Here is a 27464-nt window from a genome sequence, read left to right as displayed (position 1 = left end):
TTGTCTTGTCTTTTATATGGCAAGCATGGACTCAGCCATGTGTAAGTTAGTAGTGGATGAAGAAATGCATACATCTTTGAACTGTGAATGCCCGTAATGCCACTGCCATGAACATCAGACTTAATGTCTGTCCTTGTTAAAAAGGCATTAAGGAGTCCTCCAACAGCAGCGCATCCACAACACAAAAAACTCAGCAAGGCTTGATCTGTATCATTATCTGTCTCTTCAGTGACATACAACTAACTGGAGAGGCAACCAGGGAATTATGTAATGTGGAAGCCATTTTTTAAGACTCTTGTTGCTGCGCTTTGTTTTGCTCAGAGACACATTTCCTCTTGGTACAAACTCTGGTATTCTCCAACCAAACCACTGTGTGAAGAAAGACTCTCCTGACTAGACTACAACCTGTGAATACAAGTCTCCTGGTAGATGTGCAATTAAAGGCACTATGGGATTTGATGTGTGATCCCCACAATCATGCTTCCTGTCATGCCAGATGTGTATGGCAGGAGGTGTGACTGTGGGATTGAGCATCAGATCCCATCATGACATACTGGCAGTGCAGGGGGAGCCCGGGATCCGGCAAGGCGAGTAGCAAGCTCCCACGGCTGGGAGCCTGAATTAGCTGATTGAAGCTCCCAGCCATGGAGGTACAGTGACTCCAGCTGAGCCCTGAAGGCTGAGCCAAGAACTGCCGCTGCTCCCAGCCAACAGGGCACGTGGGAGTCAAGGGTTGCGGCTGGGAGTGGCAGCTGATCCCAGGTCCCAGCCTCAGGGGCACATTGGCCATATGCGCCCCTGGCTGGGACTGGCAATCAGCTCATTGACATTCAGCTTTGGGAACATATAAGAGTCTAGTTGCCATGCATTCTGGAGGCTAGGAACCCTGATCAGCCTGGCTGCAGATTCAATTCACAATGTGATAGGGACCAGACACAAAGTTCTACATACTTTGTGTAGCAACTTTGTGACTTATACTTTATCACACCATTAACTGCTTTAATCTGTGGCCAGATAACTATTTAAGACATGATTAACTGGTTAATCGTATCTTAAGTGCAATGTGTACCAGGGGCCCAAGAGACATGAAGCCTATTCTCAATCCTCTACCCACAACTCCTCTCTGTCCTAAATTACCACCCCATCTTTGTCCAGGGGCAGTTGGAGCTTCTGTACATACTGAGTTGCTCATAGCATAGATCCAGACTTCTTGCCAGCACAGCTGTGGTGGTAGCAGCACATGCCAGCCAGGAGCACATATTGCTTGTGTATGTATTGAGCTCTCTGGTCCTAATCCCACATACCACTTAGCATACATTTACTTTTAAACATGTACACACTAAAGTACTCATAATTTTATATCTTTTGTTGGAGCCACCACTCTCCACTGCTTCTGCAGCAGAGCCTTTGCAGAGCAGCACCAAACACCTCCACCAGGGAATGCTAATTCGTTCTCACGTCACCTGTTTTGAAGTACGCTGCGCCCACCAGCAAGCTCTGCAGGGGCAGCAACAGCACTTGTGAATGTCCCACAAGCTGTTCTACTCCTCAGCTCCCAAGCTGTCCTTGCCTCTGTGGTTCCTCTCACACCAAGGCAAGACCCTGCTCTAATTATTAAGTCAGAAAATTCACAAAGGACTTGGGAACTTGTATATTACCCTTATCAGTTCTTAAACCAAAATTTGGCTCAGTATTTTTAAACCAGATCTTTAAGATCACAGAATCATAGAAAAGTACAGCAGGAAGGGACTTCAGGAGGCCATTTAGCTCCAGGCAGTGAAAGACTCTTTATCTATCCTTTTTTTCCTTCTACTCCTTCTACTCATCCAAAGGACTGTGTTGAGGTTCAAGATGCTTAGTGTACTCCTAGAATCCCAACAGCTTTGGCTGGAAGATGGAAAGGGATGCTTTGAGTCATTGTATTGTTGCTACAAGCACTGGGTAGGTTCTCAGGCCTAGAGAATCACAATAGTTCTCTTTGGCCATATAACTACTTCTCTCACAAAAAAATATTTGCTGAGAAATAGTGGCTTCAGAAGTGACTCTGCTATTAAGTACTAGATAGTGGGTAAGATACCCAGGACAGCTGGAGGTCTTCCAGTTGCTCTCAACTTGCAGTCCAGCCTCTCACCAAGCACAGCTGGAAACAGCTCCCTCTGGATCTCCCATTTGTGCAGAGGAAACAACTTCTGTGTGAACCAAGAAGTTTTCTGTTCTCCTAGGAATGAGGACACAGCCTTCACAGCCTAGGAAGCCAGGAAATCCCATCATATTTGGTTACAATTGTAACTGCACAAATCTACAGCAGGCAAAAGGATATGGCTGCAACTTACAACTCCAATACTTCCAACTAAATAAACTTCTGAGGACATCCATAAATACTTACCATATTTACTCTCATGCCACATGCACCTTTCTCTCAAAAATACCACCCCGTCCTAAATTGGGGTGTGTCTTAAGTGGGGAAGCTGATTTTTCTTCACTGGAATAGATGCGGGGAAGAAAGGAAGCATGGAGATGCTGTGCTGTAAGATGGCTACCAGTTTCTCTCATGCAGCAAACAGGATGGGTGGAGTGTCACATTAACCCTTTCACAGGTGCTCTCAAATTGGCAACAGGTTTAGACTGAGCATGACAAATACTGTTGCCAATATCTCTCCATTAAAAAGCCAGCTCTGGAAAAATCTTTTCTTCTACATTTTGCCTTCCAAAAATGAGGTGAGTGTCTTACTGGGTTGTTGGAGGGGACAGAACATGAAAAAAAATTGGTACTATACAGAAGCATGTTCAGACAATGAGTTGTGATTTCCTAGTTGCTCTTTCTACCTACCAAAGTAACCTGTATATAAGAAATTTTATAAGAACCTGACTGCCCATACTAGGTTTTTTTGACTATTATAAACAAAGTGCCAGGGCATGAAAACTGCAAATGATCTGCTCTGACTCAGTGTGACAATACCTTCTAGAGCAACCTGCCAGAAAATAATTGCACTGGCCGTAGGGGGACAGAAGATATACCCAGCTCTCAAGCACGGATTAGGTCTATGGTATCAAGGAAGTTAGGCTAGATTTCATAGATTTCATAGACATCAGGGCTGGAAGGGACCTCAGAAGATCATTGAGTCCAGCCCCCTGCCCAAAGGGCAGGAAGTCAGCTGGGGTCATAGGATCCCAGCAAGATAAGCATCCAATTTACTCTTGAAGGTGTTCAATGTAGGTGCTTGAACCACCTCCGCTGGCAGACTGTTCCAGACCTTGGGGGCTCGGACAGAAAAGAAATTCTTCCTTATGTCCAGCCTGAAACGGTCTTGCAGGAGTTTGTGACCGTTCGACCTCGTCATCCCTTGGGGCGCTCTGGTGATGATCCTAGCATCTGCAAATGTGTGACTCATAGGCAGCCTATACCAAACATCAACATATCCCAGCGCTAGAGCCAAGATTTTTCAAAAAGAAGTGTTGGAGGTTAGACACCATATCCATATACACACCACACTTACTCGAGTTTAAAACAAACCCCTCCCACCCATTTACCAGGGGGCGGGAAAGCCCCTCGTCTTAGAATCCAGTACAAGGGTGATAGGCAGGTAGGCAGCTGCTGTGGCTTGGGCTACAGCTCCTACCTGGGGTTGGGGCTGTAGCTGCAGCTGCTGCCTGACCCCCTCTGTACCCTCTTCCCTCTATCTCCTTCCCACATGCAGCCTCTGCTGCCCCATATGCCCCTCTCCCTTGCCCCCTTCCTCTTGTTCCATGCTAGCAGGCTCCATCCACTTAAGTCACATAGCATGGCCCCAGCCCAGCCCTGTAGCACTGGCATGGCTGCTACGGGGGCCCAGCTGGGGCCATGTTTATTGCCCCAGACTAAAACATGGATGGAGATAGCTGGCACAGAGCAAGGTAAGGGCAGAGGGTAGAGGGGAAACAGAAGCAGAGGTGGAAGGCAGGGGCTGAGGCTGTAGGGGTGCAGGCGCAAGCATGTGGTAAGCTCCTTGACCTTCCCATACCACCTGCCCTGCTACTACCTGCCCCCTGCAGCAGTCAGGGGGGATGAACTGAAGATGATCCTCCAATAATTAGATTCTATACATGGAAAATTATTAACAAATTATAATTTTTCCATGTATAGAAATCTAATTACTGGGGGGTTGTCTTCAACTCAGGGTCATTTTAGATTCAGATAAATACAGTAGGCATCTAATTCAATGTCCTGATTTTTCAAAAGCGCTGCCATTAGCTGCTGGCTGTAGTGTTTATGGCCCCTATGCAGATATGTGCATCATCTGGTTGATGTTGAATCTGCTACTCAGTCTATCAGTACTCTTGGACCCTGCTATTTTTCCACCCTTCCTTTCTCTTCTCCCCTTCAATTCATACTTTTTTCTTTTCATTTTCCCTTAACATGTCCCATATGCTCTCTAAAGGGTGTTTCAATGCAACTGCACATCTCCTACCTTCTCTTTACTGGCACCCACCTGCCTCTGGCTATAAGCAATATTTGTACTACCCATTGTATCATTTTTATAGGTTCAACAGGTAAGCTATTTACTCGAAGAGTTATCCATTAAAACAGTCTTCAGCACTGTTGTGATCCTGAACCATAAAGGTGGGAGGAGGCTAACTCCTGAGATAGTGCTGCGGTTCAGTCACGACATTTGTACAAACAGGATACAGATGTCTGTAAGGCAGGGTGTGATCCTAGAAAGAAGAAAACTTGGAACTACCACTGCTTTACACATCAGACCCTAATAAAACCTAGCTGAAATCAGAGGCATACATATCAGGTTTTGCACCCTAGGTAAAACCCTGCCCTGTGGGGAGAGGCGAGGGTGTTGAACTTGGATAAAAATCCAAGGTGCAAGGGGAAGGAGAGCAGCCTACTTCTGTATCTCCTATCGGTCGGGCTCTAGTGATCATATCCTGCTAGTTTTGCTTCATGGAGCTATTAGACTGAAATCCCACAAATACTTAAAAAAAAAAAAGGCCACCGGGGTCACCTGGCTTTGCTGTCTTTTTTTTTTTTTAGAAGCCAAGTGACGCTGTTTGGAAGTCACATCTCTATGCCTCCACCATGTAAAAGTATGGAGCAAGAAAATAAAATGTTAGCTCCTTTCTAAGAACACCTGAGGATGCTGCTGAGCTACTTCATGTTTTATTGTTTTAAAAATCATTAGTGAAAACAGTCAAAACTTTCCAAGACAATTCCTGACTGTTTCACTTAAATTGCTGAATTGTGTTAATTCTCAGTCCAGTTCATGGAAGCAATTCAGATTGTTCACGGGAATTCAGGCCCTGGTACTGGAACACTGGTTATCCATGCTGTGAGTGCTAATTTCTATGTATTATCATTTGCATCATACAGACTGCATTTTAGACTGACATGGAAGAACATTAGATTCGAAGCTCTTTGTTACAGAGCATTTATCAAACAGTAAAGCAGGAACTAACTATAAAAGGAGTGAAGCAGTTCAGTGGTGCTCAAGCTTTCAACCCGGCAGAGCAAGTGAGTGGCCTGGGGCAGGTCCACAGGCCAAAAGAAGCCACACATGCCAGGATCAGGCCCTGCGACCTGACACTGCCCCCTCCCTGCCCCATGCACTGGGAATGGACTCCAGGGGTCTACCTGGCACCAGCCCTGCATGGCAGGACTGGGCCCTGGGGGTCTGGCACTGCCCTCTTCCAGCCCCTGACACTGGGACTGGGCCCTGGGGGCCAGTGCTAACCCCATCAGACCCTGAGCCCCAGATTTGGGCCCCAGTGGCCTGGCACCACCCATGCCCAGCCCTGTGTGCTGGGATCAGGTGGCCAATCCAGCACACCAGGCCTATGGCTGCCCACAGGTCCAGAAATTTGGAGCATGGGAGTGGTTTTGCCACTCCCCTGCTGCCAAATGTCCAGACCCATGAGAAGCCCTGCAGGCAGACAACATGATGCCTTGGGCCAAGGGCTAAGCAACCCCACATTACAATGTTCTCCTCTGGTTACGCTGTTCTAGGGGAAACCAATTTTGGGAAGGGCTGATTTCCCTTACTAGGTCACCCTTATCCTATGGGGATTTCCCCTCTGCACAGTCATTTCTCCCTGCTGGAGGCAGCAGGATACAGAGGACTGTGATCTGTGGGAAAAACAAGACAGGACATCCCTGAGAGAACTGGAAAAAGTGGGGACAGGTTATTGTGTGAAAGCACGAAGCCTAAACATAGGTAGCTTTGGCCTGCATGGTGGCCCAAGATTTGTGCAGACCCAAGATGCTGGCATTTCTGGACCTTGTCTGCTCTACCGAGGGACAATGTCTCCTCATGGCAGAACAGCTAGGAAGAAAATCTGTAGGACTCATGGAGTTTTCTGTCTACAGGGCGGAAAAATCTTGTGTAGGAAAGGCACCTGGCCTTCAGCATTTGACTAGCTTCTCCATAGATTACAACTTTTTTGTGGTGCAGAACCAGGACTCACAATGCTTTCTTATTTTGGGACCGCTTCTTTCACTGCCAATGAAACAGAAGATGTTTCTGCTTCATCCTTCCTAATATTCAGGTCACACTAGACCCTGCTTGTGCAAATCACACAAGACACTGCTTACCCGTAGATGTCTACAACCTCCTCCTCCAGCAAGCCACTATTCTTGCAGTGCTTGAGGGATACCAACTACAACTCTTTACAGAAGTGTGATCCTGCTACACTAACATGATTCACAAGGGAAGCAATTTCTGTCTACCGATCCACACTGGCTGGTTAAATTACCAAACAGGGCCTCAAGTGCTGCACTTTCAGAAGTTAACAGTACAGAGCAACACATTTAAACTAATAATACAGCTTCCCTGTCATTCACAGGAATATAAAATTACTGCCCCTCTGCCCAGAACACAATGGGGGACAGATTACACAAGAGAACAGCAGCAAGAGCTTTCTATCTGCAGCCATGAACATGAGTCTAATTCTCTCACTCTCTCTCTTTTTTCTTTTACGGTGCCAAAGATAATGTAAAGTGGAGAGCAAAACAAGAGTGCAAACAAGAGTGAAAACGACTGGTTTGGGTGTGCAGAGAAATGGATGGAAAGCTAAATTGGATGAAGCACCAGAAAATGTACTTTAAAGAACAATGCTAAACTGGCGGGGGGTGGACTGGATGACCTACCAGGACTTTTCCATCTTTAACTTCTATGATTCTATTAAAAAGCTGAGAGAGTGAACAATGTATCCACCTCTCCCTTTTTTTCTTTTTCCTTTGGCTTCATGAGCAAATGACATTGCAGCCTGTTTTTTCCAAGAAATAATCAGGAACCAAACCTCAGAAAACAAAACAACACTTTAGAAGAGTTATTTTGCTTCTACTGGTGTAAATACAGGTGATTTATTAACAAGTTCTGTTTCCTTTTTAAGACTGTCCCTGGCAGCCAAGGGAAAAGCCAGGTTATAATGATGTGTGTCCTATTACAAGAGGAACATTTAGGACTATAAATAACCGGCCAAATCAGTAGGTCTTTTCTAAGGAAAATCTCTCATTTGAATCCAAAGGGATAAGGTCTGCAGAAGACAGAGTATGGTTTGTACAATTTGGTTCAATAAGAAGAAATGATATGATTATAACAGAAAGCAGTGGAATCAGGTTTACTGAGCATGGGAAAGGACCTAGACATTTCTGACCCCCTAAGGTCATCTCCCATTGAACTGATTTTCTTTCTAGAATTCAACATCTGCAAAGAGGGGACAAAATTTTCCTGCTGCCTATTTCGTAAGTTTTGCATTAGGATTACATGAAGTTTGTACATATTCTGTAGGTGAATTCATTGCTATTACAGTTAATTCCCAGCTCCATGTTCTGCTACATATAAATCATATTAACTCCCAGAATGCCTGGGAGGAGTACATGTGCATGGTAGCTGATTATTCTATATGATATTAAAATCAGTATTCATATTTTACATATATAATTAGAACACAGAATACAGTGGGAGAGTATACATATAAATGGGGAAAAAACAATAATAAACTACAATACAGAGTGATACCTTTATTATACTTAGCCCCCATTTATATGTGTACTTCTTCCAACATATTTGGGAGATAGTATGTGTTATACATACAGGAATATCAGAATGTAAAGCTGTTCCTTTTCTACAGATGTGAGGCAAGAATAATGACTGTTTTTTCAACACTACATTAAGTCTTCTGCACCCAGTAAATTTTCTAACAAACAGAAAGACTGTACGTCTGCTAACAAGGTTAGATGCTGTTCATACTTATCCATATATTAGACTGAGGATGAAGTCATCGGAGACTTCAAACACGCTAGGATGCAATATCTCTCTAACCAGGCAAGGAGAAATCAGCAGAGCGGTTGCTACTATACAGAATACGGCTGATCTGGGAAGAGACCCAAGCTTTGGAATCTGCAGGAAACCTAAATTAAACCCACATTTTAATCATATCTCTACGTGACTCTCTCTGAATTCTGGAAGCAGCCCTTGTGGGAAACACAGCTGGTGGAGTATTTTAACTGTGATGATGTCAGCCTGATTCTGATAGGCTTCTCGATAAGGTGACACTTTGCTGGAGGAGACTGTGACTTGCAGCTTTGTTTTCACAGCCTGCAAACTCAACATGCTTTTAGCCAGAAGGTGGCACTCTACCCTTCTGCAAGGTAGCTCCTTCCCAGTGTGCAATACCACAACGCAGTGGCTGCACTGACACATCTGTGAACAAAACCCCGTACAAATGATGCCTACTAATTTGTACCTCTTCTGCTGGTGCAGAGACCCGGCGTCTGGCTGCAGAGGGAGACAAATGAGAACAAGATGGAAACTGCAGATGGAAGATTACTATTTTGCAACCTCATTATTCAAAGCATTGGGGCAAATTGTAACAACTGGTTCTGATCCAGGGATTCTTCCTCAGAGCAGGAAGCTTGACAGGAGATGAAAGGCTTTCAGACTACATAGTAATGAAACTATCGAGGAATAGGAGACTGTCAATAAAAAATGTAATGCCAAAACTCCTTTGTGGGTTTCTTAAAAGTGACAGTCAAAAATGCACGATAAGAAAACCAAATCTTGAGTGCCTTCCATGAATTACCAACAGCACCAGAGGCCCTAGTTCTCACGACTGTGTAATGGATTTGTAAATGTGAAACAACTACACACCTAATTCGCAGGCTCCGTTACCTTAAAGGTAGGAACGTAACTGTGCAATGTAAACAGCTCTGGAAGCAAGGACCTTTTCCTATTAAAACTGAAACAGGGTAATAGCTCTTATCCCACAGCAACAATGCTCTTTTGTTTTCCTTCCCAGACTTCAGCACTAAAGCCATTCAGTTTCCAGTCCCTGTCTCTTTCTCTCATGTTCTCCACTCCACTGCTTTTAAAACCAAATCCAAACGATGTGCACCAAGATGCTTTTGTTTTTAAAAAAAAACATGAATATTTCTGTGCACTAAATTGCTCTCTAATTTAGTTAATCTATCCCACACTGAACTACTCAGATACCTGAGGTAACCATTTCCAATTAACACATTCTAGGTCTAAAAGGCACCCCCACCTCACACACACACACTGGTCTGAAGGGAAGTGGAGGAGCATGGGTAGCCTTGGCATAGTGGTCATTTTTCTTGTGAAGTTTCCTTAGGACACATAATCTGCCAGCTAGGCAGTATTTAAACCACTTGTAGCTGAAACCTGAATGAAACTCTGTGTTGTTTCAGTGGTTTAAATGTGCAAATGAAACCATTCCAGGAGAGCTCCAAGTTTTCAAGCCATGGAAATTCACTGCCTCATCCCCTCCCTACCCCTCCAGGCTAGTTTTTGTTTCAGACTGAAGTATACTGCAGCATTCTGGAACAAGAATTAGTCAAAAGTAAAAATCAGCTCTCAGAGTAAAATATGCATACTGAGCATTTTAATCATCTCCACTGAGCTCATGGTTCTAATCTAGCGGATAAAGCGTGAAGGGCCTGGTACCCAATATTACCAACAGCTAGATGGGCAGTTCAGTGGATAGAGCGATGGACTGGGGGCTCTAAACTCTGTGTTCTTGAAACCAGATCTGTTTTATCCCTATGTATTTGTATGGTGCTTACTGTCTTCCTTGGGCTCAATAGTAATGTCTAGAGCAGGGAAGTCCAGCTTCTAAGACTCCGGGGGCCACATGCAGCGCAGGCTGCACCAGCTGAGCCACAGGGCTGCATGAACACCCTCTATCCCACTGCACCATGTGCCCAGGCACACACACCAGCTCCACATGGGCATGTGAGTGCAATTCCCTCCCCCTACTGCAATGCATGAGTGCAATTCCCCTTTGCTTCCCCCTACTGCAAAGTGTGCCCTTGTGGGCAACTCCCCACACAACTGCACAAAGCCCCCCACTATGCAGGTGTGATCCCTCACACACGGCCCCATTCCCCCTCCATTTCTGCGTAGCTTCATACTCACCCTCAGCTCCTCATGCGGCTTGCCGTGCTGCCACACCCCTCTGAGGGGAGCCAGGAAGCAGCAGCTGGAGAGGAGGGGAAGCCCAGAGACCCCAGCTGCTGCTGTAGCCAGAGCGAGGGGGGGATGGCAGCCAGGCAAGAGCACAGGGGCCACAATTTAACTAGTCATGGGCCACCAGCCAGACAGAATTGAGGATTACTGAAGAACTGAACCAATCTCCCTGCACCAACCCCATCAAGCAAATCACCTTAAAGTAAGTTGTTCCTAGGAAGCAAACACGTTTCTCATTCCACTTGTACCCTCTAGCGATGCCACTTATTACCTGTGCTCGATGCTCTCCAACAGCAAACTGTATCACAGCAATGCCTGGGTTATGGCTGTCTTCAATTCTCTCCACGGTGCTGGAGTCTATTTTCAGGTCACTGCTGATTTCTGCGCTCTGAATAAAGTCTTCTGTTTTTAAGTCCTCTACCTTCTTCAGCTCCCCATTAGCCAACTGAATGATCGACCCTTTCATGAAGTAAGGGGGCAGTGTCGGAGGAGCTGCTGTCGGAGAAGCAACAGACTGCACGACGGGAAGGTGGATCTGGGCCTGCACCACGGCTGCCTGGTAGGCTGGCTGGGTTGCGAGCGACTCAACGCTGTAATTCTCATTCTTAGGAATGGCGGTAGTGACAAATGTATGAGGCACTGCTGCAAACTGAGGAGATGAAGTGACTATAGCAGGTGCTACTCCTGATGATTCCACGTCTGCATTGCCAACTGGTATAAGCAGAGGCTGGGTGCCAGGGATCACCAGATGCTGTGGCAGGTTTCCAGGGTAACCAATCGCTTGCTGCTGACCACTCAGATAGCCAATTACTGGCGGCTGGGTCCCGGTATAGAAGGCCGTAGCAGGCAGTCCGACAGGGACTTGCTCAGAGGCGCTGTGGGTGGTCTGAATGACAGTATGAGGGGACAAGGTGGCGATTGTTTTCACCCCCTCATGGCCCATAGTCTGTTGTGGAGATAAAGCATAGGACCTGTGGGCTGGCTTTCCTAAATGCAAGTTTCCCTTGTCGTTGAGGGTTGAGGGAGAGGTTTCTCTGTGGGTGGCCTGCTGGACCTCCATATCTGCGGTAGGTGTGCTGCTGTTCGGTACGACCATCACAGAGGCCCGGACACTGGAGGAATCTCGTGTGCTATATTCGGCAGGACTCGGGTGAACCACCACGTGCCTGGTCTCGTAATGGTGAGGAGCTGGTTTATTGCCTGCTTTGACTAGACCCACGTCTGCAGAGGGTGAGAGGCCATACCGCCTGCTTTTCTCTAGCTCTCCGTTCAGAATTTCCTTGGCCTGCATTGCTTGCAGCCGGCTGCTCTCTGCCTTCTTGGTAGGATCCCTGGTGACAAAGTGGCCTCCAGAGTCTGTGTACTGCAGCACCACTTGGGAGGAAGGCCCAAGGGTGAGTGTGGGTGGAATCACTGTTTGGTGGGGATGCATATGGACTGGGATGGTCGGAGGAGAGACGTTTCGGACCGCGCTCTGGGGAGAGCCGGAAATGTGGACGTACTGGTTTTGTTGGGTAGGAGGAGGAGACCCTGCTGAAATCAACCCCGGTGTCCTGACGAGATGCTGCTCAACTTTGTGCCCCTGCTGGCCCAAGCTGCTCATGCTGGCCAGCAAAGTGGAATAAGCCTCCAGCTGAGAGCGTTGGGATGGAGTGGTTGCAACAGCAGTGGCAGAGGCTGCTGCGCCAGTCCCGGAATTGGCTGTCGGGGAAATCAGCTGGGAGGGGATGAACCCGGCATATGGTCCACTGTACTGGGGCCCAACGAACTGGAAAGTGGGTTGCAGGTGCGTGTACTGCACAGGGGAGACAGGTGTCCCTGATTGTGACAGTGCAGGTGAATACACCGTGGGAAGTGTTGTTGTGGCTGGAACGGACCTGGGAGCACTGGGTGGGGAATAGTCCATTCCTGTGGACAGTGATTTGTGTAAGCCCTGCTGTAAACCAATCTCCACCGAAGTCCCTCCAGGTCTGTGTCTTCCACCCATGCTGCTTTGGCTGCTGGACGTGCTGGAGAGCCATATTAAGTTATCTGCACGGTGGTTCTCGTTTGGCAGGACTAATGGCTTCACCTCGGAAGGCAGGCTGGTGGCAGGGATTTCTCGCTTTTTGGGCGGTAGGCATTCATTGCTCCTTTCTTGGTTGGATTTCATCTTTCGCCGTCCCCCCTCCACTGCTCTTGCTTCACTGTCTGGCTGGTTCAGATTTCAGTCTGATAAATGGAAAGTCACATTTGATTTCTGAAGGGGATCCAGTGACTTCATGAGGAATCATCTCCTTGTGAGCACAATCCTCCAACAGCTGCTCTGGATTCTGGAATGAGACATGAGTTGGGGGGGGGGAGGAAAGGGAAATCAAAATATCAATTCAAGAGAAAGAAAAATCTTTACAAAATTAAGAACAGACTTTCAGTGCTGCAAACACTCCTAGGATCAGATTATAGCTCTACTTTAAAAGCAGTGAAACCACCGGCTACGTCGAGTTAATACATCATAAAAATCATTAACAGATTGGGCAATCAAAACTCAAAGACCAAACTTTTCTGCAGTTAAGCGTGGTAACTTTTTTAACACCTCAAGGCTCATTGTTTCTCCTTTTCTGAAAAAGTGTTGTGTTTCCATATAATACATATGTCATTCTCCCACACACTTGCCCTCCACCTTTAAAAAAAATGGGACAATCTCATCCTAGCAGGTCCTACAACATGGGATCACTGTAGTATCTCATATGTTGCATGAACACATATGGAAAAATATTTACATTAGCAACTAGTAGCTTTCAGTAGCTCAGAAGGAAGATGCATTTCTTGTAGCCTCTTAGACCTCTGAGTGAGCAACACAAGGCTTTCATTTTGCTTTGGTCTGCACTGCAAACAGTTACCTTTTCCTCTTGTCTCCAGCCATGGCTCATTACAATGAGACACAAGTGCCCTTCATCTACTCATTTGGCAATGAACCCCAGCCAAGCCATTTATTTACAGCAACAGCATAAAGCCAAAGATGGCTCTGTGCCAGATTTTTAATGAGGTTTCTGTTACTTTTGAAGCCCTCTGCTATTGGCTGCTCATAGGAAAATGACCTGGTGGAACGCTACTCTGCAAAATAATTGGTCTCCGACATCCATATCTGTCTGTATAGGTCACGGTGTACCTGCCTATTTAAACTATACACCACCATGATGATGGCCGTAGATGTAGTGCCTACTGGATCAAATTTCCTTGTTTCTTAGCAACCAATGAACTATGAGACACAGCTGGTGTGTGTAACAAACACATTTCCACCAGTGCAGGGGCAGGGCATTTCCTAAGTCAATGAGAACAGCTCTCTAACAAGAAGCGGAATAAGCATTCCACCTTGGAGGCCACAATTCAGTCAGAAAGTCACAGGCAGGGAGCACAGCAGTACAGGTCAGATCTGAATTTGGATCTGAAGGTACCCCATGTTAAGAGGGTTTGGGGTGTTTGAGACTGGCCACTCCCACGAGACAGGGCAGAGGCAAGCGCCAAATCTGTAGGTTGCTCAGAAATCGAAAGGCTCATGCATTTATATAGGTTTGAAGCAAAGTGTCATCTCTTCTGCTGACCTACTTAGGTAGAAAGTTGCTTCTGCCATCATTAAGATAAGGGACAAGGTCTCCCTAAATCCTATCATTTCCTGATAAAAAACATAGTGCACCCAAGGTGCTACAGTCACCCACCCTGGCGATCTTCAAAAAGGGTCTTGACACCCACCTTGCTGGGAGCAGATGATCCCAGCAGTCTTTCCTGCCCAGGTGCAGGGGGGCTGGACCCAATGATCTGTGAGGTCCTTTCCAGCCCCTAACTTCTATGAAACTACGTCAGTGATTAGTCCCTTTCTTTTTTAAATAAATTCAAAGTACTCCCCCCCACCAAAGTTATGCACTCCTGTTCTTGTTTCATGACTGAAACTTTACAGAAAACGAAACTCTTCTCGCCCCCATTCAGCTACTGTTCAGCACCTGTACTGCTGCCTTTTTTAAAGATATGCAAGGGTGGGCGTTCAGAAATGTATCGCCTCACGCTACAGGACTTTGAACAACAGCAGCATTATTTTATGCATGAGAAACAGAAACAATGTGAGAGGAAGCCTCAGTGGAAAGAGATGGTGTAACAGATATTAAATGTGAATGCTGTTGATCAGTAATGACAGTTTTCTTATACAATGGAAAGTAACATTCCTTCTGTTTCCCTTCTTCCCCTCCTCAACAAATGCCTGATCAGTGATCATAATGCAAGGCATGAACAATAAGCTTGCCATATACCTCTTACATGGTGTTATGACAACATGGAAGACTGAGATTAAAACCTCAAGGCCCTCATTTAGATTTGATGTGCCTCAGAGCTGTTATAATCTTAAGGGAAAGGCCCAAAGTATTCTAATGGTGTGGGGTAATTTTTCTTTTTAAATGGGCCATTTCATGGCTGGAAAAATTAATAAATGTTAAATAAGCCACCACAGCTATTTGCATAGACCCTACAAAAACAGTTCGCTGTGCTTTCGCTTCATGACTCTATAGGAGCAGTTTACTAGTGTGAAATAAAAGTAAGCTGACAGAGGCTAGTGGACAAGTTATTTGTAGGTTCTGAAGCTGTTCTCAAATTAAAGCAGCTACAGTCATTTAACTTCTTTGCCAAGCCCCAGACAGAGTTACAGCTAAGAGAAACAAGGTGATCTAACTGGTAACAGCAAGGGACCGAAACCAAGGCCAGCTGGGTTCCCATCAAGCATGAGTATTGACACTGCCCAGCTGTATGGCTCTGGGTGAATCACTTTGGCATTTGCTGCGCTTCAAGTTTTCCCATCTGTAAAATAAGTATAAGCACTGCTGACCTCACAGTTTACTAAACCCCAGTTAATACATGAGAAATCAGTAAAGACGCAAAGCTGGTTTTGTACATAATACTAATAATGTTGGTCACAGAGGACAGAATTCTGGTTCTGTCCATAATAAAGCATAAAATTTTTCTTTAAAATAGTGATCACTTAAAAATTATTTGAAAGCCTGCTTTCAGAAGTGGCTCCCTGCACAATCCAGGCTGATGTGCTCAGTCCTACAGACTTGCCAGTGAGCCAGGGAATCCATTACTACTGCAGACTCAGTTGGACAAGGGCAGGCAGGAGACAAGAGCCCTGTTATTTGGACTGCAGCTATCACTCTTTGTAACAGTTACTCAGCCTGTCTTGGCAACAGCTAAAATTATTCTATTAGATATGACTTACAGATTTTTATTTTTAAGTTCAACTAAAAATAAAATTGCCAAGCTACATTTGCGCAGTCATCGGTAGTTAACTTTAGCTCACTGTAGTTTTGTATCCTGGGCAGCAAACCTTGGCAGAAGCTCTCCCAGACTTAGGCAGCTGCACAGAAGCACTGGGATGGAACCTGTTTTACATATTCATGGTGTTCCTCCTATTGAACTTGGATGCTTGACAGAATTGATCTGTTTGATCTCTTGTAGAGATAGGCCTTATTCCAAAGGATCTAAACATACCTAGAGGGGAATATTTGCCTTCGTATCTAAAGCTGAGATATGGCCCCCAGCTGACTCCAAACCCCAGTTCTAAATATAACCCAGCTCTGGAGAAGGGATGAATCCTTAATTTATATAATACACAAACCAGATCCCCAGATTTAGATGTTCTACAACTTTGAGGAGCTTTGGATTCAGATTCTCTGTCTCAAATCTACTAGAGGAAGAGTCAAGTGAAATTCAAGAGTTTCAGTTTGCAGGGGTTTTTTGTTCTGCTGCTACTCAAAAAGGTTTTCACCCCCTGAATTTTGGGTTTGAGTAAGCCCCAAAACTCAAAACAAAACTCCTTCAAAACAACCAAATATCAACTGCTTTCGTATTTAATTTATGCATAACAATGTATTTCTACCTATAAGGAAAAACCATAAATGAGTCTAGAGTCATTCAGGTGGGGTTGGAGCTTAGCAAACCTTTTTGATTAACATGATGTTGGGTTGGAGACAGTAATGGAATCTGAAGCCAGATGAGACATACATGGCTTTAAGGTACTGTTTATTTTTTTTTCCACAAGTGTTTCATAGAGATCACAGAGGTAACCAAAGAGTTTCCCATCATCTCTACATCAGTGGTTCCAACCTTTTTGGAATCAAGGCACCCTTCACTGGAGTCGAGGAACCCTTCCATAACTTTTGTGAATTGAGTAGTACCCAATTTCAAAAACTAATTTATATATTACAGGTCTTACTTCCTTGTGGAGGGAGCCAGGAGGTGGGAGTGGGGGACAAGCCAGGCAGGGACAAGCCTTAACACGTGCTTATCTTTTTTATCTTGAGATACCATTCAAAGGACCTCATGCCACCCTTGGTGAGTATAGGAGGAGCAAACAAGCTAATGGGCCAGGGGGAAACAAACTGCCAATTTTATTTAACTTCTCCCTGAACTATAAACGTTAGCCAAAATTTTCAAGTCTGGCTACCTGAAATTATGTTTCTAACTTATTTAGGAGATCAGCAGCTAGGTTTTCAGAACAGTGGGCAGCCACTTCTCACTGAAACAAAATCAGCCCATTGTGTCTTCAGTGTTTAGAAAGTTTTGACCTAATATTTTAAATGACAGTAACAGCAAGAAAGATGCAACCAATTCTGCTTGAAACATAAGAATTAGATCCAAAGGTCTGCCCAAAGGTAAAGCATGAGGTTCACTTATTTTTCCTTTCCTGTCACAAAATCATATTCTCATTCTGCCTACACTCTCAGGCATGGTCTACCATTTATAATTTGCATGTTTATTTTGCAAGATTAAAATAATTCTTGGCTCTGAGGTTTCCTTTTCCTTGTTTAATTGGAGAGTTTTTATGAGAATTTATAAGATCTGCAAAACAGCTGGAAATTCTGGACAATCTCTCAATCTCTGCTCCCTCCCCTGCCATGCATGTGTGCATGTGTGTATTTATGGCTCTCTGCTCTCTCCCCAGGGCGCGCGCGCGCGCGTGTGTGTGTGTGTGTTTATGGCAAGGAGGTACAGGGGACAAAGGAGATTGGGGACAGCAGCTGGACTTTGGTATCCCTGGCAAACAGAACACATGGAACATTGCTGAAGTGTCTGGGTAGCCAGTGTCCGCTGGCAGCCTGCCTACGCTCAAATTCCTGGAAAGGCTTAAGGCAGAAACATAATCGCTTGAAGGAGCCACCATCTGGGTCTGTGCTAGTCCCACATGGATTGCTCACTAGAGCTCAGAATTTGTATTTTCACAAAAAAATGCATTTCTCAAAGGCTTCTCTATCTAAATATGTTGACCAGAATGGTATTTTCATATTTATTCTTTTTCTAATGAATTTAAAGCTTATGAAAGCAGCCTGGCTGATAGCTCCAGAGGCTGCATTCCTCTTTTTATCCACAGAAGAGGTACAATAAAGGCAAAACCTGACATGACACTTTCCCCTTACCACCCTGACTACAAGCTTCATTTCAGACACAGGAGACTGATTCTCTGGGTCACAGGAGAGTCCAGACTCTGTGGACCAGATTGTTAAGAGTTTATGGATGCCTAAAGATGAAGAGAAGTATCTTGTGAGATTTTCAGCTCTCAGTGGAGTGAGGGCCCTTGGTACTTTTGAAAGTCCCACTAGGTATGCAGTCATGTAAATACCTTAACAAAACTGCCTCATGTTTATTCAGCCCAGGTCCTGCTGCTGAAACCACTAACAATGCTAGCTATTCATATGCTTTTCTAATCATTTAGGAAGTGGATGGAGCCCATAAGCTCCAGGCCACAGAACAATCACCAGGAGGGAGTGACTTTTAGTCTTCAAGCTAGGTTGCATTTGAAACCAGCCACCTACAGGTGAAAGGCTCCCAGCCCCTGAATTCTGAGGCTATATATTATTGAGTTTTTAGTATTCAGTTTTGCCACTCAGAACATGGCTGGTCGTTTCAGACACACATCAGTGTGATACAAAGTGCACTCCCTCTGGAAGTCACTATGAGCTGTCAGTCAAGGGCAGGCCTATTCAATCTAATCCACTTTAATATCCGAAGATTACAGTGGAAAGACAAACCCTTGAATCAAGTCTGGCACACCCCTGTCCTGGTATACTACATGCAGCCCTGTAAACTAAATCAGTTGTGCACCCAGGGATCTGTACCCACCAAGTGTGGAGAACACTCAGCTCCCAGGTCACAGGAGCTCAAGGCACTTAGCCTCACAACTCCCTAGTGCAGGAGCTCACAATTGGGCTTGCACAGATCAAAAGCTGGCCACATTATAGGACATTTGGCACCTGTATTTGGATCCTCAGATCTATATGCCAGCTTTCCCCAAACCCTACAGATTAACCTCTGCCTACTATATATTTATAGTGGTAACTGCTACAGATTTCATTAGCCTTGTCATGTGTCACTTAGCACTGGCCAACAATAGCTGCACAAGTTAATGGTCCAAACCTACCAATTTCCCAGTCCTCTGGCAGACTTCCCAGAAGGGCCACTTGCAGAGATCCATTAATAAGAAACATGAAAAGCTCTAATAAAATTTGAAAATCCTTTCCCATACCTAGAGGACTCCTGACCAACGCTCTATCTGTGAGCCAGACGGTCCACAGCAGCTTCAGTGCTTAGCACACCTTTGGGAATGAATGCACTGTGGCAAACGGATACAGATTTTGTGAAGTGCAAAACAATTTGTTTTCCATAAGATCAGATATCTTCTACCTCAACATAAAAAGAAACTAGACTCAGACCAGCAGATCATTGGGCATGAGAGGTCCAGCAGCTCAATGAGACCTTCATATCTTACGATGCGAGAGTGTGAGCTAATGGCAGCTGTGGGTCAGACTTGTGAGATGAAGACTGTAGAGGTATGAATCTCATCCCCAAACCCTGACCTGGCAGGGTCTCAACTCAGGCATTCACTTATTATCTCTTATTTGCATAAGTATGTAACACAAGCCGGTTGTTAGAAAACAAACAAACATAGGCCACCATAAGACAATTGCCTGCGCCAGCTCCCTAAATGCTGAATTTGTTGAGGTAAAAGTGAGCATTTTATTTTGGAAGCAGGACACATTTGTCCTGTTTACATGTTCTACTATGATGACTTCAGTGAGGTAGACTCAATTATTCTACCTGATAGATTTTGGGGAGCTGTTCAAGAATGACAGTTACTCATCGTGCTATTATTAAATTCACTGTATGTTGATTAACTTAGACAAGAATTTAATTTTCAAAAGTTTGCAGACGTTCAATGTCATCTTAGGTGGGTGTTATTTCATGGCTCTGTGCCTCTGCGCATGTGGAGAAAAACTGCTTTCTTTTCAGTCTCTCTCATAATCGTGCAATGATTTTTAGAGACAGCAAGGGAAGTGTGTGGCTCTCTAGGCATGCGACGGGCACACAGCTACACATCGACTGCCGAGTAATTGTACATTGATGGTTTCAGAGGTCAGTTCCATGAATTCTTAGCTGCCCTTTCTCTGGGTCTTTAGTCTCAGATTTCGAATGAGACAGCCATTACTCAATGTAAAAGTTCCCTTTTCTAGAATGCTTTGCAACAAGTTCAGAGCAAATCCTATCCTCAGCACCCAGGCTGAGAAAGCAAGCTGTGTCATCTGCAAAGGAATGTGTCTTCTTCCAAAGCCACGAAGTTACTCAGCAGGAAATTCTGCAGAGTAAGAGATGTCATAATGTCTCCAGGTTTGCTGCCTCCCATCCTCATTCCATTCCCCTGAAATTCCATGCATACTATGGCCAATCTTAGAGTTACAAAAAAAAATACACAGGACCTAAAAGACATGAGTTTAGCTTACAAAATATCCCCCAAATTGTTTAAAAATGCTACGTGGTCTTGCTACTTGCTTTCTGATGCCTGAGCTGTTGGGGTGCACATTCTCCCCTTACAACCATAAGGGTTAGAAACTGACTTTACCTTTTAAATGAAATTCGTGATTCCCATGTAATCACCTGGCTCCAGGAGCTGGGGCTTTAACCCCCTCCCCCAACCAAATATATAATACTCACAATGAAAATGTGAAAGTTGGAAACACTGATTACAGTGGAAGCCTTCTTGGAGCATGGAAGTATGGACTCACTGACATATTGTCATATCCTGCACCTGCCTCCTCTATCCTGTAGAGGAGGCAGGTGCAGGATATGACAATAAGGGCCTTAATACTAGATCTCTGAGCCAGAGACAATGTATATGGACATAACATCACATACATTAGGAGGCACTACTTCACAGTCAGGGCAGCTAGGAGCTGGAACCAACTTCCAAGGGAAGTGGTGCTGGCTCCTACCCTAGGGTCTTCAAAAGGAGGCTAGATAATCACCTAGCCAGGGTTGTTTGATCCCAGCATCCTTTTCTGCCCATGGCAGGGGGTTGGACTTGATGATCTGATTAGGTCCCTTCCGACCCTACCAATTAACTAACTAACTAACTATGAAACATTACCAGAGCTGTACAGCAAACAGAAATACTGATAGTGATAACAGATGAGACAAAGCTATGCAGTCAGAATCTGGATCTAGGCATTTCAGTCTGGAGTTTTACTTCAAGTGAGTTGTAAGTTATGGCTCTATAAACTAAACCTGGCAAGAAATATTTCACTGTTATATTGTACTTAAAGCAGAGCTCTTTTGTGTTTGACATTTCAAGTCTGATGGAGAATTTAAAAACTGAAATATAATGCTGAAACCCTAATTAAACTGAATGCAAACAAAACTGAGCCACCGAAAGAGTTCAGTACTCTGCTGCCTTCCAGGTCGGGTGGTCACCATTTCTACATATGCAAAGAGTATGGTGGGGCATGATCAGTTCAGAGTGGCAGCTGCTTACTTTAGCTACTCAAGACATTTAGCATATTCATATCCTGGAGAAGTCTAAATTAGGTTTCTCTTTGCGAAGTGCACAAGGGAAAAGGGACTATCTTTTAGCTGCTCTCTTCAGAAACAGTAAATATACAAATACAGAAGTAGGGACGGGCATTGAGAACTAGTGTATACCTATTCATACAATTTCAACAATGTCACCCAAATACCATGTGTTACATCAAACAATGGTATGCAATAAGGGCACACACAGAAGATGTAATAAACCAGCCTACAAGGACGGGTTTCATTATGCAGCATCACTAAACCCACAATGTTGCCAGCTAACTATGGGGCAATTGCCCCCACAGCTGCACTAGATCCATCCCACTATAAACGCAAGCAAATCTTTTAAAGTGTCCATAAGGATTCTCTTCCATTATGGAAGAGATCAGTGTTAGTAGCTGCAATGCAGTGTGGTTTGTGGCACATGCCAAATGCCTGAGCTGCTTTGATAGTTCCAACATATGTGGGGAACATGAGAGTGCTGTGTGTATAAATTTGGCTTCAGTGGGATGTTTCAATGCTCTCTCTCTCTCCTGCCCAACCCCAATCACATCTCAGGCTATAGGGAACAAAGAGGCCACATTATGTAAGGAGGAAACTGTTTAGCCCTTCTGCACCACTGCATGGTTAGACAGATGCAGTGTGTGGGTTTTTGCTTTCCTTTAAAACACCTTGGCCATTGCCAGGGTACTATGATGGACCAACTGTTTTATCTAGTACAAGAAGCCCTCCCCCTCCTACACGAATTCCCAGGAGGCATTTTGGCAGCGTATATGAGTGAACGGAGTTCATTTATAAACATGTATAATACAGAAATTCTTTTGCTGCTGTTTCTCATTTATCTAAAATGTGTCCAGCAAGAATGGGAGCTGCCTACACAATTTTCCATTGAAAATTTCAGACTATAACCGTAGAAAACACCCACTCTCTACTTATTTTAACACAATGCAGAAACTGTCATGCCTCTATGCACAAACACATTTGTACCTCTTACATATGTCATGTGTGCCTCTTTCCACGTGCAGGCCCTCCACAAACATGCTCATTGATGCCTGTGCTTTATAAACCCATGTACACGTGGCACAACAAACTTTAAAAATGTCAAGCCTGATTTTTTCAAAGACATAAACGCCCACTGCTGCAGCTGAAACCAACAGACGGTGTGGGTGTTCACCACCTCCAAAAACCAGGCCATTAGCTTGTTGCAGACTTCAACCAATGTGGGGCTGCCAATTCATACAGAAGCTCTGTGTTTCAAACACAAAATGGACTTTTATGAATCAGCTGATGTCTGGACAGCCTTGGGGTATCAAGGTAGATTTGAAATGGCATAGAGGCAAACTAAAGGCATAGTTGAGGTGGGTGCTAATTCTCCTTGTATCCTGGCATTCCCTACCCCTCTAACTTTAGGAGCAATGGGCAGTATCCAGCAATCCCGCTTTTATTGGTGTGAAAATCAAAGGTCCATCCAAGTCTAGGCAGCTCATGGGTAAGACATACTAATTTATGGAAGCAGTGGCAAACAAGGGAATGATGTGGCATCACATCCAACCACTTTTGGCTCCGTAGGCTAAAGGACCAGATACCCATAGACAGAGTAAGACTCAAACTCATAGCACCAAAATGACTAGAAGGGGCTTCTCAAAAGTACTGAATCCACTCCCCTGCATTTGAAGGCAACTGTTTATCCAAAGTGTCCTAAAAAACATCCACTCCTGCTCCCTGCAACCACAACGACAAAGCATATTATGAAACCAAAGCTCAGGAACACCCTGCACCGGGCCACAGATAAAAAGCAGACAAGACTTGGGTAGTGCCAATGTCCTGTCGTTGTACTGCCAGAGAAGTATCAGGGAACTCCTGCCTCTGGAGTAGTAGCAAAACACCTTTACCACTGGGCCCCCACATCCTTATGACATAAGTATGAATTAACTGCAAATTAAGTAATTCAGGGCTCAAGAGCACACACTAACTCAAGCCGGGACTCCAGCACAATAGGCTATTTAGGGCCTCATTAAAGCACAGGCATATTTAAGTACAGGAGTAAATCCTAGTTGGGCACTTAAATTTAAGTGAACACTTAAGTGTTTTGCTGAATTAGGGCCACTGACAATCAGATGAAGACAATTCTGCCTGGCCTGCAGGACACACAGCTGGCTTTCACTTTTGCTACAGGTGGCTGGTGTTGATGGGAGATTCCCCCACCCCCTTTCTTTTACTGAATGAATCAGTGATGTTTGGGTGTGCCCTCAGGAAACATCTCACTTGTATGCCCCCATGGCAAATGGCGTGATTACCAGAGAAGCCAGTTCTGTTCTGAGGTGTTGGTGTGTGTGTGTGCACGAAAAAAACTGTTCAGCAGGTCCTGCTTAAAAATGTATATCGTGCTTCTGCTACCCATCAGACAAAAGGATTAGCTCCCTATTCCTGACTCGTACTTCATGGGGTGCCTCCCATTTCATGGCCAGCCTTGCAGGCTGATAAAGCTGACACTGAGTCAAATTCATCACTGGCCTCACTTCACTGAGGCCACCACAGGAAGGTAAAATTGACCCCTCACTACTGTATCTGAATAGGAGATGCAAGAAACAATTACCATATTTACTTGAATGTAAGGTGACGTTTCCCACTCAATCAGCGTAGGACAAAAACCCTTTATCCGACATTTACATAGGCGAAGGACAGACATTTAAAAAGCCAGAGCCTAAACTGATTCAGTCATTGCAGGTTAATCTAACCTGCGTAGATTGAACCAATTTGCAAATAAATAGACATTCGCTTTTGACTCTGGAAATGCAGGCACAAGCCTGCAGGGGCTCAGAGCTGGGGCTAGTTATGGAGTCCAACTCAGTGCTGCCTCCTACTGTGGCAGTGAGGCCTAGGCTGGGGTAGCCCCAGAAAGCGGAGGTCAGCACCCACCACCTCCAGCCCCACACAGGGGCCATGGTTTGCAGGTGGGCTACAGCTGGAGCATAGCTACCTGCCCCCCTCCATCTCCTGGTGGCAGCGGAGCAAACTATTGCGGCAGGCAGAGGTAAAACACCTGTCACCTGCCGCCTACTCACGGAGATATCAGGTACTTGAGGTGGGCTGCTGCAAGCCACGGGTGTGGGCAGTGGAGAGTGGGGCAATGGACTTCAGCCCGGTCCAACCTTGTGGCTCAAGGGCATAGGCAGCAACTGACCCACAGGAGCCCACCCTGAGTGCCAGGTGCAGCCACAAGCAAGTGGCAGGTGACAGATGCCTCACCTCCACCAGCCACAATGGTTCACTCTGCCCCTATATATATAGTTTTCAGCTGAACACAATGTTTTATTGATATATTTACAGTTTTAAACCATTTTGGAAGCCTACCAGTGCTTCCACTCGCAATAATAAAATACATTCTAAATACTGATATATTTTGGCATTTGATTTTGGGTTTTTCATCATGGAAAAATCAGAGCTCCTGCTGAGACCACTCTGTACAACCCAGGGAATTATGTGCAGAAAAATTGAAAATTACGCATGGAAAACAAAATTATGCACAAGAAAGCTCAAAATTATGCTAAATTAATTATTTTTTTATATATTTTTTTTACAACTGAAACTAAATATAACACTTTTTGAACCTTCTTTAGAAATATATGCAGGTACTTTGTATGGTTGGACGGTGGGTGGGTGTGGGGTTTGTAGGGGGAATGTGAAGGGGTGTGAGGTGGTGCACAGCCCCCACCACTGGCAGCTCAGCAGCAGCAGGCAGTGGGCCCTTGGAGCACTCATGGACATGGCAGGCAGAGCCCCCGGTGGCATGTGCCTCTGGTCAAGTCCCTGAAGCTGCATGTGCTGGCACAGAGCCAGCCCTGCCCACTGTCATGTGTCTTCACACCAAACTGGTCTGACTCCGTGCCAGCATGTGCGGATTGTGACACTGCAGGCGGGAGCTTTGTGCCATCAGTGGGAAGTCGCCCGTGGTCGCACGGAGCTCACCCCACCTGACAGCGTGAGACTTCATGCCTCCATGTACAGCTTCCCACCCAACCCAATGGCGCACAGCTCCCAGTCCACATGCCATCAGGCAAGGCCAGCCCTCCATGTGGGACTTCCCGCAGATACCTCCTCGGTTCCTGATAGTAAGGGGAGGAGGTGTTATAGGAGGAAGAATTTGGGAGTGCAGAGGGCAAGGGGGGATGCCTGATCCTCCAAATTTAATTTTCCCTGCTGTAGTAGTGGGAGGGAGACAAATTCAAGGCAAACCTTCATTAATTAGATTCTATACTTGGAAAATTATTTAAAATGTATACATTTTCCACGTTTAGAATCTAATTATGTGGGGTTATCTTATATTTGAGCAAATACGGTAAGACAAAAAGTAATAATGGAGGTTAATGACATACTAGCAGGCTGCACAGGCGCAAGCTCTATTCGCAGTGAAATAAAACTCGAATCAATTCCAGCCCTAATTACAAGGTATGTTGGGGCAGATACTATGGTGTGGACAAATGTAACGCTTAGAACGTTCTCAATACACTTTAAATCCCTAGGGCACCTATACACGTGCATGAAGATATCCCCCTCTGTCTGTCCCTGGATTGGGACATTTTAGCTACCCCTGTTTTTCACTCTAGTGGCTGGTTTAACCTGGTAACCCAGGTGACCGTGCTGTAGAAATTTGTGAGGGGAGGAGGAGGTTGCTGTCTTGCTCAGGCAGCATTGTTGGAACACAGAAGCCCCCAGCCTTCAGAGAGAGAATCTCTGGATGAATCAGTGAGTATGCCTGGAAACTAGCTAGTAGTTTAGAACTAAGTCTATTTTAGTTACATATTAAGGGCCACCAAGCCCATATTTGTAAGACTCAATTTATTAGAACTTGCTCAAGGTATTTTTGTCTTAAATTCCTTTGTCTACTCCCTCCCCCACCTTCTCCCTGAACAATAAATGTATCGGGTAATAGCATGACTGGCTGTTTTACTCTGTGAATGCCTGTGTGGAGAGAGGGAACAGATGGGCCTTTTAGCTCCCTTTTCCTGGGCCAGCTACATTGGGATTGGCTATCTTTGGATGTTTCAAGCTGAAAGAAGCACCCAGAAGCTTTACCAGTGGGGGCAAAGCACCCCAAGGCTTGCAGGGTCCGTGTACAGGTACTCCTCACTTAACATCATCCCAGTTGTTTCATTATTACATCACTGATATATTACAGCACATACTTATTTAAATTGGCGCAATGTTCGGTTATAATGTTGTTCAGCCACTGCCTGCTAGAAGGTAACTACTGTGACATAATTGGATTTTCTTAACATCGTTTCTCTTAAAGTCATTTTTCCCCAGAACGTAATTACGACGTTAAGCGAGAAGTAGCTGTACCATTGGCTGCAGAGCCCTAACAAAGACCAGTGCCCGGGGTGGTAGCTGTGTTACTTGAGGATTGCGGGTGTGGTTCAAGAAAGAGGATGGCCGGATGGAGACACCCCAGGCAAGACTCCTGAAGCATGGTTTTGGGCCTGCCACAATGAGGTGGGTGGCTCTGCATAGTAGCACCTCCTACTGGCCCGCCATACCCTGGGTGAAGGTCCCAGACTTATTTGGGGTGGAGGAGCAGCCATGTTTTGGGGGAGAGGGGACAGAGAGTGGGCTGAGGGCTCAGTGGCCTGGTGCTTTTTGTGGTTGGGTGTTTGTTCTTATAACTAAATCCTACTCAATTGCTGGGCAGTGGTGGAGGGGAAACAGAGCCATTGCACAAAGCATTATGGTTGTCAGTTCCATGCTCCATGTAAAGTGAATTAGCTCATTAACTGCTAATTATTCCTCATTCTCTCTGCTGCACTCTTGCAGCCAGCCCTGCCTGCAGGTTCTGCTCTGCATACACATCTCTATGCAATTGCTGGCCATGCAAGGGTCTTGAACAGCTTTCTAGGGAAAGTCCTTTTAAAGCTGCAGTGTGAGGCGGAGATGGTAGGAAGTCCCAAAGAAACCAGCCCCAAAATGAAGAAGCAGAGGCCTCCAACCTCCTCTCCAGGTCTTCCCCCATCTGGGTACTTCCACAGACAGCTTAGTAGTGTGTAGGAGAGGCACGCAGGGAAAGTGAGGCATGAGCTATTGGTTGGGTGCAAAGTAGCAGTGGCAGCTCAGAAGCAAGGGGCAGGAAACACCTGGCAA

At 45.3% G+C, this 27464-nt stretch overlaps 1 protein-coding gene across 4 annotated transcripts in view; it reads right to left on the bottom strand.

Moving 5' to 3' along the window:
* Nucleotides 1-27464, bottom strand: part of ATXN1 (ataxin 1) — a 274246-nt gene that overhangs the window by 5681 nt on the left and 241101 nt on the right. For 3 of the 4 annotated variants that reach the window (XM_090039240.1, XM_090039241.1, XM_090039242.1), the window contains one exon: nucleotides 10741-12781. In XM_090039240.1, the coding sequence (XP_089895366.1) occupies nucleotides 10741-12621 (1881 nt within the window). In that variant the 5' untranslated portion in view covers nucleotides 12622-12781. Of the gene's footprint in view, nucleotides 1-8730; nucleotides 8763-10740; nucleotides 12782-27464 lie in introns of all 4 variants that reach the window. The other variant, XM_090039243.1, reaches the window with a different exon arrangement.

The sequence above is a fragment of the Crocodylus siamensis genome, chromosome 3, assembly GCF_052110815.1.
Source record: "Crocodylus siamensis isolate JL-2025a chromosome 3, ASM5211081v1, whole genome shotgun sequence".
Lineage (NCBI taxonomy): Eukaryota > Metazoa > Chordata > Crocodylia > Crocodylidae > Crocodylus > Crocodylus siamensis.
This window is presented reverse-complemented; position numbering and strand designations above follow the sequence as displayed.